This window comes from Hibiscus syriacus, unplaced genomic scaffold (assembly GCF_006381635.1).
Source record: "Hibiscus syriacus cultivar Baekdansim isolate YM2019G1 unplaced genomic scaffold, ASM638163v2 tig00110338_pilon, whole genome shotgun sequence".
Classification (NCBI taxonomy): domain Eukaryota; kingdom Viridiplantae; phylum Streptophyta; class Magnoliopsida; order Malvales; family Malvaceae; genus Hibiscus; species Hibiscus syriacus.
The window spans coordinates 2,009,404-2,027,043 of NW_024062691.1; the positions used below are offsets into that span (position 1 = coordinate 2,009,404).

Genomic DNA, 17,640 nt, shown 5'->3' on the forward strand with positions numbered 1-17,640 from the left:
TAGATTTTGAAACCAACGTGGCAGTTCCTCAAGTTGGGGCAACAGTCGATTTGAATGAACTCCAAATGGCTAGCAGATGCTTTAAGAAGCAATCGGTGCAGATCCCTCAAATTTGGTAAATTGCAAAATATGAAACTATTTTGGCTTAAGCGAAGGTTTTGGTCTTCTATCCCTTGTAAATTGCAATGATACAAATTCATTAAAGACAAAAATCTAAGAGATGAGGGGGAATAATTGCTTAGCAATATTAAAAAAAAATTAAAAATAAGATATTATTTATTAATTTAATATATAAGTCGTTTTATTTATTTATTTTTCAATTTTTATGTATTTATTAATCTAAGAGATAATGGGTGTTCATGTCAAGTCATTTTATAAGTAACAATTAATGGTACAGTGACCATTTTATAATTAAATAAAAATTTAATAATTATTTAAAAAAATAAAATTTTAGTAGCTAAAAAATAATTTTAATACGAGCACATGTTCAAAGTTTGATGAATATTATGATTTCATATTCTTGATTGATCATCATGTGAACCGCCCACCAGTTTTCTCTAAAATTCTCATCATCAGTGGTACGGACCGAGCAAACTATTATGTGTAATATTAATATAGTATATACACTATTAACTAGTCCGATATCAAGTATAATCATTGACTATGAAATGCAGCAAGCATTTGGATTTTCATCGCTGAAGAGCTGAGAAGCCGGTGGCATTCGTTCGAAAACGTAGAGGGGCTGGTAATAATATATCATTTTCTTCATAGATTCATCCTCATTGTTGCTGCCATTATTGTTGTCTTCTTCCCTGTTTTCAGCAGTAGCTTCCTTGTTGCCTTCTTTCTTAGATTCTTCTTCGGCTAATGGTTTTTCTTCTTCTTTTTTCTCTGGGCTCTCTTCTGGTTTGGGTTCTTCCGATGGCTTCTCTTCGCCTTCCTTTTTCTCTTCTTGTTTTTCGGGTTCAGATTGTGGATCAGACTCCGGTTGGGGCACGATCCGAGCCTGCTTTTTGGTGCGTGTATATACATAATCAACTAGCTCGTTTGCGTCCATGGTACCCGTCACTGTAACTTTCCCTGTGCTGTGCTCGGCTACCACACTTTGTATACCTCTCATTTTTAGTATCTTTTTGCTGAGTTGCTCAGCACAGGCTTGGCAATGCATGTCTACGATAAGTTCCAGGGTTGTTACACCAGTAACCTGGAATACTTAACCCAAACATTAAGATTATTGGTTAAGGATTGAATGAGACATTTTATCATTATTTTGTTGGTTGAAATTGTAAGTGGAGAATTCCTAGATAAGTCAGCCTTCCCCTCAATGATATGTGTCTCATATTAACCTGTCATAAAGTCATATCATGCTTAACAAGAGTTATTGTCTAAGTTCATTAGCCAATCGCATAGCAACATATCCAAATAGACAAGTTGTGCATCAGTCCACAAGCCACAATACAATTTCAAAGTCACATGTACTTTTGAAAGGGAGATCCTGCATGATATAGCGAATGTTAGAGTGCAACCTCACTCTTCAATAAGAGTACGATATAGGTCTTACAAGCTCCAAACCGTCCCTAAATATTTTTATCCTTGAGAGACATTGTATCATCTACTTGGTTCCATGCTAGCATACCTAGTCCCTACACGAGCTTAGGAAAAGATCGTTTACACTATGATAACTTCAAATGCTAACTTAAAGTAAGGGGATGGTGGAATAATTAATTAATATAATTTTAAAAATTAAATGAATATTTAAATATTTTTATAATATTATAAATATATATTTTTAGAACGATTTAATACAAATTTATAAAATTATACAAATTATTAAATTATAATTCAGTATTTCCAAAGGAAGTGAAAAATTATTCTTTAGTTTAATAATGATATAAGTGAGTATTAAGTTTAATATAATAAAAAAAATTCATGTTATAGTTGAATGACTAAGCTTTCGTCATTAATTTAAAGTATCTCATATTTGAATTTTATAACCATCAGAAAATATTTATTTTGTGTTGATACTATTATATAAGTTAAATTCAAAATATGGTGAAATTAACTCAAAGGAGTAGTTTAACTCTATGGTTAGAACCTTGGATCTCATGCAAGAGGCTTGAGTTCAATTCATGTTGAAAGTAAGAATTATTTCTTTCATGTTATCCTCATATGTGGTGACATGTGTCATCACCTAATTGATTGAATAAAATTAAGTAAAAAATATTGACGAGAAAAGTGAAAATGATGTGAAAATAAAAAAAGTTAGCATATCATATATCACATCATGTTAAATTTTTAACGGTTATATATCAAATTAAAACTTAAATTAAATGTTATGTATGATTTTGAATAAAAATAAAGTTAAAGTACTAAAATAAAATAAAAATGATAATTTAAATACTAAACGTATAATTTACTCTTTTAATATTTACTTAATAAAAATAATTTTAATTAATGATGTGTTTTGGTATATGGCATGATGTATCAATACACGAAATTTACCGTAGAATTTTTCTTATTATACTCTATAATAATGGATGATTATGACGTCTTTCTCAGACTTGCCTTCAAAGCTTGTGGAACATGATTTTCCAATTGTCTTCCACCAACTAAACGGTTAGCTTAGAAATTTGAATACGCTTGACTGTCCACCATCTTAGTGATTGTCTCATGAAAGGCAGATTAATATACGATTAATATATGATTAATATACGATGTTATCGGATATATTAAAAGATATTTGATAAATTCAGTTTAGTGCTACTGGAAATATCGAGTAATAATAATGTAATAGGTGGAAATCATGAATAAATATTAAAAAATTTGGCAACCGGTAAACTTAGCTTGTCGGTTTGTATCGATATTTTATAAAAATATATTGATCCATAACAATATAACAGGTAAAAAAATGAAAAACCGGTCTATAAATGACAAAACAGGTAAAGCGCTACCGGATATATTGAAAGTGTCGATACTTTATAAAAATGTATCGATCCATAATAATATAACAGGTAAAAAAATGATAAAACCGCTCTATAAATGACAAAACAGGTAAAGCGCTGCCGGATATATTGAAAAGTGTCGATACTTTATAAAAATATATTGATCCATAACAATATAACAGGTAAAAAAATGATAAAACCGGTCTATAAATGACAAAACAGGTAAAGCGCTACCGGATATATTGAAAGTCTCGATACTTTATAAAAATGTATCGATCCATAACAATATAACAGGTAAAAAAATGATAAAACCGGTCTATAAATGACAAAATAAGTAAAGCGCTATCGGATATGTTGATAGTGCCGATACTTTATTGTAAGTATCGACACTTTTGGAATTTAAAAGAGAAGAAGTTATAGCGCTAATAAAATGTCGATACTTTATAAAAATGTATCGATCCATAACAATATAACATGTAAAAATATGATAAAATCGGTCTCGAAATGACAAAATCGGTAAAGAGCTACCGGATATGTTGAAAGTGTCGATACTTTATTATAAGTGTCGACACCTTTGGAATTTAAAAGAAAAGAAGTTATAGTGCTAATAAAGTGTCAATACTTTATAAAAATGTATCGATCCATAACAATATAACATGTAAAAATATGACAAAATCGGTCTCGAAATGATAAAACCGGTAGTAAAAAAGTGTGCTTGTGTGGTCATTTTTATTTTAGAATTTTCATTTTTTAATACAAAAAGTTGGATATTTTAAGCAAAACCCAGCAAGAAAAGAACAAAAACTTTACAGTAACAAAAGAATAACATTGGGAAACCCACCATGTTATCAGTTTCTTAAAGAACAAAAACCCAGAAACAGATAAATTTACAATGTAACCGGTAAAAATATACTGGTTAATTAGCAAATATGTTTACATTATGTATCGACACTCTTTAAATATGTGTCGATACTTTTTTCCCAAAATGAAAGCACGAGGTGCACGCATAAAGTGTCAATACATTTAAAATTGTATTAATCTCAAAAACATCAAAACTGATAATTATAATGTAATAGCTAAATTTACAATATTACCGATTTAAATATACCTGTTTAGTTAGAAAATATGTCAATATAAGCGCTACCTATTATATTATATAAGCGCTACCTAATATATTATTGTACTTGATAATATTTCCGGTTAAATAATATAACATAACCGGTCTAAATTTTAACCGGTCACTTATCTAACAGGTCACGCCAATTTTTAGACGCCGCACAGCAAAAATTCCCACCATCTCAGGTTCAGCAGACAAACACGTAGAATTTTATATTAAAAAAATTTATTAATAAAAATATAAACAATTTTAAAATATATATAAATTTTTTAAAAAAAATATGACTACTCTCACTCACTACCTTTTGATATGTTCCTGGGCTTCGGGGCCAAACTTTTCTATTTATCAGTTAATTTTTTAACTATAAAAAGATTTAATTAATTTATTTAATTACCTTTTTTATTTTCTTCTTTCTCGTGTCATGTTTGGTTAGTGTTTAAATATTGTAACAGTAACTTAATCTAATGTATTGTACACAACAATTAATGTAATTAATTTGCTTAAAGTTTATTTCATTTCAGTTTTACCTATAATAATATATTATCAACCTTTTTAACAATGTTAGACCTAGGAATAATGTTAAGCCAGTTTTTGGGACTTGGATTTAAATCGCAAGTCTTACACAAATTAACTTTTTATTTCAATCAACTAACTAAGTGGTGACGTATGTCACCACAAAATGATGACACATTTCATTTATAGAAATCAACCATTAAAATGAAATGAACCTAATTTATTGATTAAAACGATAATGAAACTTAAGTTCGGTGATTTATTTGCTATTTTGTTTTCACCTTTTAATGATCGAAATGAGTTTTTTTTATAGTTGAATGACCAATTGAATAGTTTGCTTTAAAATAAAAGAAGGGTGACACGTGGTTTTTCTAGTTTTGCTGAGAAATAAATCATGAACGAAGAATTTGCGAATTGGGAGGAAAAAGACAAGTGTCGGTATGGATGAAACGTACCATTTGGAATCCCAAAAATGTATATAGTCTTTGCGTGTTGAGATCTTTCGTATTGGAAAAAGTTGAAATATCAGATGGAATGCCAACCGACCTTCGAACTGCAAAGCTTCATCTTCCATTTTACTATTTATTTCATTTGCCTTTATAAGTTTTCAAGCTATTGAAATGGATGGATATAAAAAACAACATATTATTCATTTATTAATAATATTAATATAGTATGATTCAAAGAAATAAGAGTACTTAACAGTATCGTGTCAATATTTTAGGTAAATTGTACTATTAGTTATCAATTTATTCTTTCTTTCTTATTTTAATCTTTGAATATGTAGTTTTTTTTATTATAAAATCGATGCTAATATTAATTTTTTTATTGGGTAAAGTACACAAATTGTCTATCGATTATAAGATACTGCTTTGACTGAGTCCCTGACTATTAAAAATTACAAAATGATTCATCGACTATAGGGAGTTGCTTTGTTGAGTCTCTCGACTATTAAAAGTTACAAAATGGTCAACTGACTATTAATTATGCACTAAACTCGTCCTTTTTCCGTTAAAAATTAATGTTCGTTTGAGCTGGACGTTAACATGCTGACTGAGAATTGATAGCCGTTTGAGATAATGAGATCATATTTTACCATATCTCAATCAGTAGGTTAACGTCCAACTTAGACTACCATTAATTTTTTAACTGAAAAGAATGGGTTTGGAACATAATGAATAGTTGGATGACCATTTTGTAACTTTTAATAGTTGAGAGACTCAAAGCAACTCATTATAGTTGGGGGCCGTTTTATAACTTTTAATAGTCAAATGACTTAATAAAAAAAATATCCTATAGTCAGGGGACTATTTGTGTACTTTACCCTTTTCTATTTTGATCATTGATGATTAGATATCGGGAAAACGACTTCAGGTACCTGAACTTTGTCAGTTGAATCATTTTATACCGTTGAACTTTTAATTTTGTCAAATATAACACTAAACTTTAATTTTACAATCAATTATATTACTCAACAGTTAAGTCAATAACGAGACAATTGACATGGCTAACGATTGTTGACATGACATGCCACACCAAAACGATGTCATTTTGGTGTGATTGTTCTGATGCCTAAAATGATGTCATTTTAGACACTGAACTTTAGGGGTGTATCGATTTTGCCACTAAACTTTTAAAAAAAAAAAATTTTAACATTGCACTTACCGGCCGTCATCGGCAGCCAAACACCACCTATCATCGGTTATATTTTGCGGTAAGGTCAGTACCAAAACGTTCATATTTCACTCCTCTTTCTTCTCCTAGGATTGGTTCTTCATGAAACTGTAACATCCTCAATACTGGGTTAGTGATTAAATTATAAAACTTTAGAATTTGGTGACTAAAGTATAATAATTGAATAGTTCAAGGACTCATATGAAAAATGTTATGTATGATCAAATTATAAAGAATGAGGAATAGAAGGACACAAGGGTCATTTGATAGCAAGATAATTTTTTGTAGTGGTTATATTAACCCACGTGGAAAATGGAGAAGGAAAATTAAGTTTCAGAGTTCTCTTCTCCTTCTTCCTTCCTTCATACGTGAGAGCCAAGCAAAAGTGAGTTTTCTTGTTAGTTAATTTATTGCTGAATTTAAGGTTGGTTTATGATCATTAGATGATAATTAAGCTTAAGGAAAGTTTAAGTTATCTTAAAATCAAAGGATGAAGGAGTTAAGAGGGATTAAAGATGGAGGGTTCTTAAATGAAATCTTGGTAGAAAGATAGTAATTAGATTTTAAGACCAAAATTGACTTGTCATCAACCTAATTTAGAAGTATGAAATGCTAGAGTTAAATTTAGAACAAGAAAATTTGGTATGATTTTTGAATTCCATATGGAGGATGAGAGTTTGAGGATCAAGATGTGTTAAATGTCTAGAATTTTGTTTGAGTATGTATCCTTGAGTTAAGGGTATTAAGGGAGCTAATTTATGAAGGATTTAAGTTGATTTAGAGTGATTTTCGGGCTTAAAAAGGAAAATCTGGGCAAGAGGTATCGGTACTGCTTCAACAGGTACTGATACCTCAAGAGTAAAAATAGTGAATGCATTCAAAGGGTATCAATACCTGGGAGGGTAGTATCGATACCTGGGAGGGTAGTATCGATACCAGGAAATATCGAATGCAATTCGGTATCGATACCCAGGTAGGTATCGATACCCCAACTAGGGGTAGTATCGATACCCTATAGTGGGTACCGATACCACTTCAAAGGGAAAATGGAAATAGACTTTTCCTTTAGTTTAAGAAATTAATAATTAGAGTATGCCATTTGGAATACTGATATGTATCAATGTATGATTATATAGATATTGAAGGTAACCATGTTCCAGAGCAATCGAAGAATTAGAAAAGGTCGAGAGAGAAATAAAGTGCTAGAATCGATTCGAATCAAGTGAGGCTAAGGTGAGTGCATACCATAGTTAGTATAGATATGGTTTTATGGAAATAAGACTTGTGATAAATCTATTTCCTATATTTAAGTTCATGGTTCCATATTCATGTAAATGCATATGTTATGATTATAATGAGTAGGTACATGAATCATACATGTTTGGATATAATATAAATATGCAATGTATGCAATTACAAAAGAATGAATTCAAGTATTTGTAATAAGCAAGTGATCATATGTGTGCATGTGAAGTGAGTAATGTGTATATGAAAAGTGATAAAAAGAGATATGAAAATGTGAAATGTATCCATACTTAAGCCCATATTATTTAATATGAGAGTTGTATGTATAATTGGCATGCCAAGAGTCGAGGGATTATAAGTGGTCCTTCGGGACATAGTGGTCATTCGAGATAAAGTGGTCCTTCGGGACAAATTTTCAGTGCCCCTAGTGGGAATTTATTCGAGCTGTGGTGACAGCATTCGTGCACAACCTCAGTGTACTCATATACATTCTGTTCTCAATAATGTACATAGACAATCAAAGATAAATTAAATTGAACTCTTATAAGAAGTTAAGCTCCATTTGTGCATGTTATGATCATATATGTGATAGTTAGTAATTAACATGCAAATTGTAATGTCATGAGTGATTGATAGTAGTGCATGTTCATGAATTTATCATTGCATGTTCTTTTATGCCTCACTAAGTCTGTGACTTAGCGTGTAAGTGGTTTACACGTAGGTACCAAGAAATAAGAAGATCAGAATTAAGAGTTGCAAGGACAGTATCCCTACTAGAAGATCAGATCAAAAGTAATTGACAAAGTACGTATTTTGTTGTATATAGTGTGTTGGCATGTAAACAATTTGTAAATTACGAATGCTCTGATCGATTTTGTATTATTTTGGTCAAACTTGTGTAAGTTAAAAACTTTTGTTTTAATGAAAGTTTAAAATTTCCATGATTTTCTTTAAGAGTCAAAGTTTGAAAAGTCTACGTGACATCTCGAATTCGTATCCGGGTAGGGTACGGGTTGGAGGTGTTACAAAAACACTCTCAAAATCGACGAAAATTTATTTAAAAAATTCGATGTATTAATACTCTGATCAATTTCAATGACCGTTTGATGATGATAGTTTTGAGGTATTTGTTCGTATTTTCAAAATAATGCTCCTCATTGTTCAAATTTTTGAATAAACAACCCAAATCTCACAAATCTAAGAAAGTCTCCAAACTTCTAAAAAAGATAGATTTTGTGTTTAATTTCATCGATTTTGAGTGGATTTCGTAGAAAATTAATCATATGAGAAGAATGAGGAGCGAAATACTAAATTTTGGTATTATTTTTCTACGAAAGATTATCGATAACGAGCGGTGTTTGACTACCGACGATGTTTTAGTGTTGCATGTCACGTCAACAATCATTAGTCATATCATTGTCATATTAGCGACTTAACGATAGAGTGACATAATTAAATGTAAAACTAAAATTTAGTTTTATAATTGACAAAATTTAACGGTATCTAAAGTAGTTTTCTCTTAAATATTTAATGACATTGACATAGATTTATTATTACTATTATTTTTTTATTTTTCATGTTAATTTTCTTTCCTAATTAAGATTGATATGTTAATTTTTATTAATTTTATTTGGACCAATTAGATGATGAAATTTTTCGGCACCTAATCGGTCAAAATAAAATAAAGTAAATTTGTGCATTTGTTATGAAGAGAGTTAAACCACGTACCCTTTGAATGAGTATCCTACACCTATTACTGAGTTGGACTTGAAATTTGTTACGAGGAAAAACAAGTGTAAAGCCGGGACAAAGAGATTTCAAACCCAATACCCCTTGCATAAGAGGTCATGCACTTAGCCACTAAATTAAGCTAAAAATCTGTTAGAATTTCATCAAAATTAATATTTAAGTGAATTTTATCGACACTTTAAGATTATATTAAAAAGGTACTAGGAATTTAAGACTAAATAATATTTTTGTTTGAATTTTGATTAAAATTAAATATTAAATTAGAATTATTTTTCCATTTTGTTTGGAAACAAAAATGATTAATTAAATAATTATTTATTTGTTTTTATAAAATTCATATTAAATTAATTTAAAAAATTAAATTTGTAATATTTATTTAGAATATAATATTACTTTTAAATTATTTGAAAATAATCATTAATATTTAAATTTTTAAATAAAATTTAATTGATTTAAAAACAATTTGATTCACTAAAAATTAAATATTTTTAGTGAATCTAGTTTAAATCTACTTCTAGCGAACCAAATTTAAATCTAATTTTTTAGTGAATCAAAATATTAGATTTAAATTACATATAATTTTATAATATTGATAAATTTTGTTTAAATGTTAATTTTGATTTAATTTAATAAATGTTAGCTTAGTTTAGTTGATAAGTGCAAAACTCTTTGAAAAAATATTAAAATAAAATTTTAATTATATTTAAAAAATCAAATGATTAATTTTAATGTTACCACATAATCTTTTAACAATAATTAATATTATGATACACATTTTATAATAGAATTTATTGTTTAATGATTATCTTGTAATTTTTAAAAGTATAATGTTGATTTTTTAATAGTTTAGAGTGATTACAATGTAATATTTGTTTAGAATTTTTCATAATCATTGACAATGTACACATACTCTGTAAACTCAACTACTCGAGCTAAAACCTATAAAGAGAATAATATTTTTTAATCACTAAGCCCGATGGTGAGTGAGTGGATTTATTGTTAAAGATAGTTTGATTACCATGTTTAAGTTTTACAAGTTAAACAAATCGCTTCATTGTAGTTTGGGCTCAAGGGAAAGTGGAACAAAGCCCGGCTCACTCAATGTTCACGGGGGAAAGAACAGAGACTCGCAGAAAAAATTTGATTATGATTTTCCAGTTCATTTCAAAGGTTTTACTAGGGTTTTACATGTCCTTCTTGATTCGGGAACAAGAAAAACAAATTTGGAAAGAAACAATCGTAGAAGTAGAAACCAATCCAATTCCGAAATAAATAGCCAAAACACTGAAATGGGTAAGATTTGCAGACTGAATTCCCTGAGCAACGCCGTCAGGACTCTTAGATATCTCCAACAATCATCCTTCACAACTGCGGTTATCCGCCAGCATTCTTCTTCCACTCCGCGTCTCTCTTCGCCGCCGTTCTCCACCACCGTCCGCCTTCTTCGCACCGGTCGTGATCCTGGCATCAGGTAGATTAAAACTCGTATAATTATACTCTATTCTAGAACCCCAAAAAGAAACTATATCGGTTCTCGCTTCAACTTTTTGTTCAATTCTTTTAGGTACGAGACTGCAACTCCGTTAAACTGGGGCATCCGCATCGTACCGGAGAAAAAGGCTTACGTGATACAAAGGTTCGGGAAATACTTGAAAACGCTGCCGTCTGGAATACATTTCCTTATCCCATTCGTGGATAGAATTGCCTACGTTCATTCCCTCAAGGAAGAGGCTATTCCAATCCCGGACCAATCCGCTATTACCAAAGACAATGTCAGCATTCTCATTGACGGCGTTCTGTATGTCAAGGTCTTTCTTCCATTCGACCTCTGCTTTGTCCCTTTTTTTTCAATCTTTAAACCCTTTTCATCTATAGTTTGCTTTGGAATATTTGTAGATTGTGGACCCCAAGCTTGCCTCTTACGGCGTTGAGAACCCAATCTATGCCGTCATTCAGCTTGCTCAAACTACCATGCGTAGCGAGCTTGGTAAAATTACCCTCGACAAGACCTTCGAAGAGAGAGATACTCTCAACGAAAAGATTGTGGTTCGTTTTCTTTCTTTGATTTCCCCTTCCTATCTTTTTGAAATATTACTTATAGATTAGATGAATCAACCCAAGATAGGATGAATTGAGTTTATAATACACTTCTGGTTCTATATCAATAATGGAAAAAAAAAAGCATAAAATAGGCAGAGACTCATTAACAGTTTGAGTGGAGTGATTGTGAATAACTGCCCTACTTACCTTTTGCTTAACTTTTATTCATGATTAACATCTGTGTCAAAATTGTTGTGTGCCTTCTCTGATAAGTTTATCCCTGATGTGCGATATTTCTTTTAGTTAGTTTGTTCAATGTATCTAAATTTCCAATGACACAAGATTTTGGAAGTGTGGAAAAAGTTGGAAAGATACTGTATTAATCTTATACTTGTTTTTCTGGTTCATCAATGTCTCAAAAAAAAATTAATGTCTCAAAAATCACTCCCTCTCTCCCAAATTAATGGAAAGGATGATGACTCTTTTGAAATGACATGAGGATTGCAGGAGTCCATCAATGTTGCCGCGAAAGACTGGGGACTTCAATGTCTCCGTTATGAGATAAGTGAGTAATCTTTATCCATTATTTTCTTCCTGGAATTCTTTATGTTCACGATATATCATTTATATTTCACTTCACTGTCAACCCAGGGGATATATCTCCACCACGTGGAGTGAGAGCAGCTATGGAGATGCAAGCAGAAGCAGAGCGTAAAAGAAGGGCTCAAGTTCTTGAATCTGAAGGTAAGGCAGTAATAGTTATTTTTCCTTTTAGGGGAAGGTAGTATTTAATGGCACTTAAGCATCTTCTCTTTTAATAAATAATTCAGACAGCATGATCTAATCATAATAGTTAACTTTAACAGGAGAAAGACAGGCTGACATAAATATTGCTGATGGTAGGAAAAGTTCTGTGATATTAGCATCTGAAGCAGCAAGAATGGATCAGGTTAACCGAGCACAAGGTTAGTGATTATCAACTTGTAAGCAGTCATAACATTAAAATATGTCTGGGCTTTATATGAATTGTAATTAAAGTTGATACGGGTAACTAATTTTGGTTATTTATCTTTTTGTATATCATGAACTCTCCTCTTATGGACAACAGTAACTGATCAAGCAATGATTTTTTTCATTGTTGTTCCTTTTTTATTGTTCTCTTTGTGTCTTCAAAATTTCCTTCTTTACAAACGCATTTATCAGGTGAAGCGGAAGCCATCCTTGCTAGAGCCCAAGCTACAGCCAAAGGAATTGCCTTGGTGTCACAGTCCTTAAAGGAAAATGGGGGAGTTGAGGTGAGATTCTTCCATTATTCTTGTCGTGTGTAAATAGTAGGTGCTAACTTTTGTATCATTCCTGAAACTATTAGAGGATTCAAATAAGATTTTCCTATCTACTTTTAGGGGGCATTTGATAATGAGGGGAAATCAAAACGTGGGCATATGATTCCCGTGAGGGCACTTTTCTATCAGAGGATTCAAATAAGTTATCCCAGAAAGCGCTATTGTTGGTAATGTTTTTTCCCTCGTGGGAATGAGGGCAAATCAATTGTGGGCATATGATTCTAGAAAATATTATCACCCCTAGTAATGATCTTTTCCGCGAAGCAAACGCACCTATAAGGTGTCATGTATTTCCTATGATGTAATTGGAAAACATGTTGGGATCATCATGATACTTATAAATGTCAAATACACTGTCTAAGAGTCCCGAAACTTCCATTCCTGGTGTTTGCACTTGTGTAATGACTTGATGCTAGTTGTCTGGATTTTGTTGATATAGGAAACAAACTGAAGACTTGCGGGTTTTTTTGGTTTTTTCCTGTTGAAGCTAGGTTCAGTTGTTTGAACAACTAGAAGATATTCAGTCTATCCCTTGTATTTTAAATGCACTAGGAGAAAAATCACCTGTAAGAGAGAAAGAGAGAGAGAGAACCCTAGTTGAATATGAGGTGCTGCCAAACAGATTTTGTTGTTTTGAGGAATAAACTCTATTGCTTATACTTAGCATTTCTGATCCGAGTGTTATATGAGTCATGAATTCTTAAGGCTGAAGACATTTGTATATGAGAGGTACGTAAGATCATGCTTATTCCTAAGGGAACTAAAATTTATGGTTTATTTTGCAGGCAGCAAGTTTGAGGATTGCAGAGCAGTATGTTCAAGCCTTCAGTAATATTGCCAAGGAGGTAAAAAGGGGATATCATACACCTGTTCCCAGTATCAATGTTATCAAGGTTTTATTCACTCTAGCTTTCTACATGAACTTGTCATTTCTTCTTTTTTGTTAGGGCACAACAATGTTGCTTCCTAGTTCTACTGCGAATCCTGCAAACATGATTGCCCAAGCTCTCACCATGTACAAAAGCCTGGTAAAAAATACTTCTGCTGATGGTTCTCACGCAAACGTTTACCATGAGCTACCCAAAAGCACCAAGGATGCTCGTTCTGGAGCGCCTGAAGGCGAAACCCCGGATCCCTCGAGATCAGTGGAAGCAAGGGACACGAGTCATGATGGTGAACCAGTATTTTCACTCCAGAGCCCCAAGAAAAAAGATTAGAAACCGATTTTACCAAAATTCTATTGCTTGAAACCAGATTATATTTCTGGGTTCTTGTGTGAAGACTACTCTGATACTAGTTAAAACATTCTTAATATTGGAAAAGAAAAATATAAGGATTTAGGGGATATTAGAATGCTCATTCATTTGGCAAAGACTCTAGAACTGCCATGTAATACAGGCGGGTTAATCTTTCTAGCCTCGAGAATCCGACTAAAGGTTGAAAAGTTTTGAAGAAACACGTGCTTCGCCCATCAATCTGCAGTTAAATTTAAGCATTTGATTTGATATCCTTTTTTACGGTATTTGATTTGATTTCTTATGCTTCGATATAGTCCCTTGTATCTACTATTTCCTTTGCGAATCATGACAAATATTATCCACAACAGTCGGGGCTTTGGATTTATGCCCCCGAGTTTTGCAGGCATGCATGGTACAGATTACAAGGTAATATTACCGGAAATCAATTCCAGTACAGCTCCTGGATTCATGGCTCTTCTCTAGCTCTTGCATAGTTTGAGAATAATACCATTGACTGTAAATGATTTCGGTGGATAAAGCAGTGCTTAACCGGGGAAATATCCATTTCCACCAGTGTTACCAACCTCACAAAATCCACTAAGCATACGCACACCCACACCAATAGGTTATTGGTAAAAATACAACGACATTGAAAAAAACAAACACGTTAGAAAATGACTATAAAATTATTATGTCTACGAATTACCCTATCTTCATTTGTGGTTTTAAGAAGGGTCAATATCATACTACAAGGACTTGAGGGGTGGTTGTTAGTCACGTGCACATAAATTTATACTAGGAGATATGAATTTAGGAGGAAGTTATATTAGATATTTGGGTAAACTATACGAATGATCACTTTTCTTTTATTTTTGTATACTTTTGCTCACTAAATTTAAAAACACTTAAGTTTTGGTCACTTACGTTGTCGTTTTATTAAGATTTGATCACTAAGACGTTGAATGCCATTAAGTTGAGGACGTGACATGTTAATAAAAAGATTAATTCTTTTAAGCCCCTGAATTTTAAATAAAATACTATTTTTGAGTCTTGTTGTAATTCTAAAATAGTTTAAGGATAAAATTTCAATTTACCCCTTTTTTAAATATGTTTTCTTCCCAAATCTTAGCTTCCCTCCGCACACTCCATTGTTCTTCTTATTTTCCGTCGCCGGTATCCTGACGGACATGGAGCAAGAAGCTCTAACGAAGGATTCCTCACTTAAAAATCTAGATCCATGCCACATGTGTAAAACCCAATCATAATGTCAGATAGACATTAGTTTTCATCTATTTCCCACTCTTCAATATTCTGTTAAATTCCCCACAATTTCTGTTGATGAATAAAACCCTAAAACTAAAATCTCATCTTTTCTGTTGCAATGTAGTTTGGTATTGAACCTTTAACCATATGTCCTAAGAAGAATCAAACCGAAAAGCATTGTGATTTTTGCATGATGATTTCAAGCTTTCTTTCCCCATTGTCGTCGACAGCTTTCTATAATAATGAATAGATTTTCGCCAGCAACATCGACGCTAGGATCTGCAATGAAAGCCACGTGAAGCGACAAGTATCGATGATGATGGAGAAAGGAGAGCTTCCTCTGTCGCTATTGTTGCTTGCCCGCACCCAGAATCAGCCATCCCATGTACCTTGGTCTTCAAAATGCTTCGACTGCTTCCTTTTGTGCTGGTAACCAATTTGTTGTTTTTTAAAACTTCAGTGGTAAAATGAAATTTTACTCAAATATTAGTGACCATTTGGGTAGTTACCCTTTTTAATTTTATATATTCAATATGCCAGGTTAATAATTCGTTAAAGTTTAACGGCAGTTAACCCTAGTAATCACATCTTAGCTAAATAAAAACGAAATTGACCAAATATTATGTTTTTTTAATTCAATGAGGAAAGACGTATAAAACTTAACTAAAATAATTAATCATGTGGTTTACCCTAGAAATTTAACAAGGACTAAATCACAAAATTCTAAGAAGTACAAAATTAAATTATTAATAAAAATATTACTATAACTATATAAGAATTTAATTTTTTTTTTATGAAAATACGACCGTTCCAACATCCTTCTCTCGATCCATCCTTTAATCCACTAAGCACACGCACACTACGCCAATAGGTTATTGCTATCAATACAACCATGTTAAAAACAAACAAACACTTTAAAAAATGACTATAAAATTATAATGTCTAAGAATTACCCTATCTTCATTTGTGGTTTTACCGTTTTAAGAAGAGTCAAGATCATACTACAAGGACTTGAGGGGTAGTTGTTCGTCACAAACACATAATTTTATATTAAGAGACGTTAATTTACGAGGAAGTTATATTAGAAATTTAAAAAGAATGTAATTACAATATATTAGGGAGTACAAAAATCGAATTATCAAGAGAAAATATAAAAAAAATTATATAAAATTTTAATTTTTTTTTATGAAGGTGCGATTGTACCCAGTACTCTTCTCGATCCATCCTTTACCCGGTCCGGTTGTTATAATTTTCCATTGACATAACTGCCACAACCAAGTCCAACCAATATCCAAAATTTTCACCCTAAGATATTAACAAGGTCGCCTTATCAAATAAAGCCGTGAAAGCCGCCTGGAAAATTATTGGTTGGACTTGGTTGTTGTTGTACCAATAAATTTTCACCCCAAGTTATTTTAATGCTCAAAACAAATCAAAACGGTGTCGCTTTATTTGATAAAATTAATGTTAAATTGCTCTTCGCATGACTTGAACCACAATCACTTGAAATTTCAAGTTCTCAGCCAACTTAGGTTTTTGAAAGTATTTTTATCATAAATTATATATATCGTAAACTGCATTTGAGATTAATTCTAATATCCTGAATAACTCAAGGACTAAGGTCAAGATTTTCCATTATATTTCATCCTCGTCCTTGAATTGGTTCCTCAACGGCCTTCGCCTTTTAGACTGAAAGTGCCCTTTAGACTGAAAGTCACTGATCTGTCTTCAATTAAACATTCCTCAACAGTGAATTCTTGTTAAAAAATACTCTCTAAAAACAAAGCCTAGGGATCTTTTTTGAAGTAAACAATATAGATTTGGTGTTGCTGTAAATCAGAATTTCAAAACTCAGATTTCCAAAACCCATGTTCTGCTTGTAATCCTCCTTTCATCGGAGAATCTAACATTCCATGTCGCACAAGGTTCTAGACCCAAATTACTCGGTAGACACTTGCACTTTTCATCTCCATTCATGGAGACCTTTTCACCTCCAATAAACCTTACACTCCTCTGATCCCCAATATACCCCACGGAAACTTTCTTCCACCAATGGCTTCCATCCCAAGCATCATTGCCTCTTTAATCGCACCATTTCTTTCTCCATTGACCTCTCCAAGCTAACTCTCATCGACGACGATAACAACAACAGCAACCCAATCTCTGCAATCCCAAGAGAAGTAGCTTCAGGCTATTCCAAAAAAGAAAAAAAATGGCACCGCCGTGGGTCGAGGTCAGTGTCAGGTCGAAGCTCTGATCAGAGAGGGACTCGGAGATGCTATTCTGTGGGGCTTCGGCAACTTATGGTATGTGATTGAATTTCGCAGTGATTATGGGGACGGAATCCAGCAGAGAATTATTTAGCGATGGGATATCCTTATGTTTAATAATCATAAGTAAGACTACAAGAAAATGGTCTTTTTAATGATGCGAAGCTTTCTTTATATGGTAAACAATAATTCATTGTTAAGGAATGTTTGATTGAAGATAAATCATGACTTCCAAACTAAAAGGCG

The 17,640-nt window shown here is 32.3% G+C and overlaps 2 protein-coding genes across 2 annotated transcripts; one reads left to right on the plus strand and one right to left on the minus strand.

Annotated features, from left to right (window-relative positions):
* Nucleotides 1-508: 508 nt before the first annotated feature.
* LOC120120435 (heavy metal-associated isoprenylated plant protein 9-like) lies at nucleotides 509-5,146 on the minus strand. Its single transcript, XM_039140077.1, has 2 exons — nucleotides 5,119-5,146; nucleotides 509-1,212 (listed from the first exon to the last, which is right to left on the minus strand). The coding sequence occupies exons 1-2, from the start codon at nucleotides 5,144-5,146 to the stop codon at nucleotides 662-664; spliced, it is 579 nt and encodes a 192-aa protein (XP_038996008.1). The 3' UTR covers nucleotides 509-661.
* A 5,281-nt stretch (nucleotides 5,147-10,427) lies between these two features.
* On the plus strand, nucleotides 10,428-14,076 carry LOC120120359 (stomatin-like protein 2, mitochondrial). Its single transcript, XM_039140018.1, has 9 exons — nucleotides 10,428-10,711; nucleotides 10,805-11,048; nucleotides 11,137-11,286; nucleotides 11,788-11,845; nucleotides 11,932-12,024; nucleotides 12,147-12,245; nucleotides 12,484-12,575; nucleotides 13,409-13,468; nucleotides 13,571-14,076. Exons 1-9 carry the CDS (start codon nucleotides 10,530-10,532, stop codon nucleotides 13,838-13,840), a joined length of 1,248 nt encoding a protein of 415 aa, XP_038995949.1. The 5' UTR covers nucleotides 10,428-10,529; the 3' UTR covers nucleotides 13,841-14,076.
* Nucleotides 14,077-17,640: the final 3,564 nt, after the last annotated feature.

Coding starts and splice junctions, on each gene's coding strand:
- LOC120120435 (XM_039140077.1), bottom strand. CDS start 5,146: ATGGAAGATGAAGCTTTGCAGTTCGAAG. Junction 1,213..5,118: donor TGAAGCTTTGCAGTTCGAAG/GTCGGTTGGCAT, acceptor GTTTGGGTTAAG/TATTCCAGGTTACTGGTGTA.
- LOC120120359 (XM_039140018.1), top strand. CDS start 10,530: ATGGGTAAGATTTGCAGACTGAATTCCCTGAGCAACGCCGTCAGGACT. Junction 11,049..11,136: donor ACGGCGTTCTGTATGTCAAG/GTCTTTCTTCCA, acceptor GAATATTTGTAG/ATTGTGGACCCCAAGCTTGC. Junction 11,846..11,931: donor ATGTCTCCGTTATGAGATAA/GTGAGTAATCTT, acceptor CTGTCAACCCAG/GGGATATATCTCCACCACGT.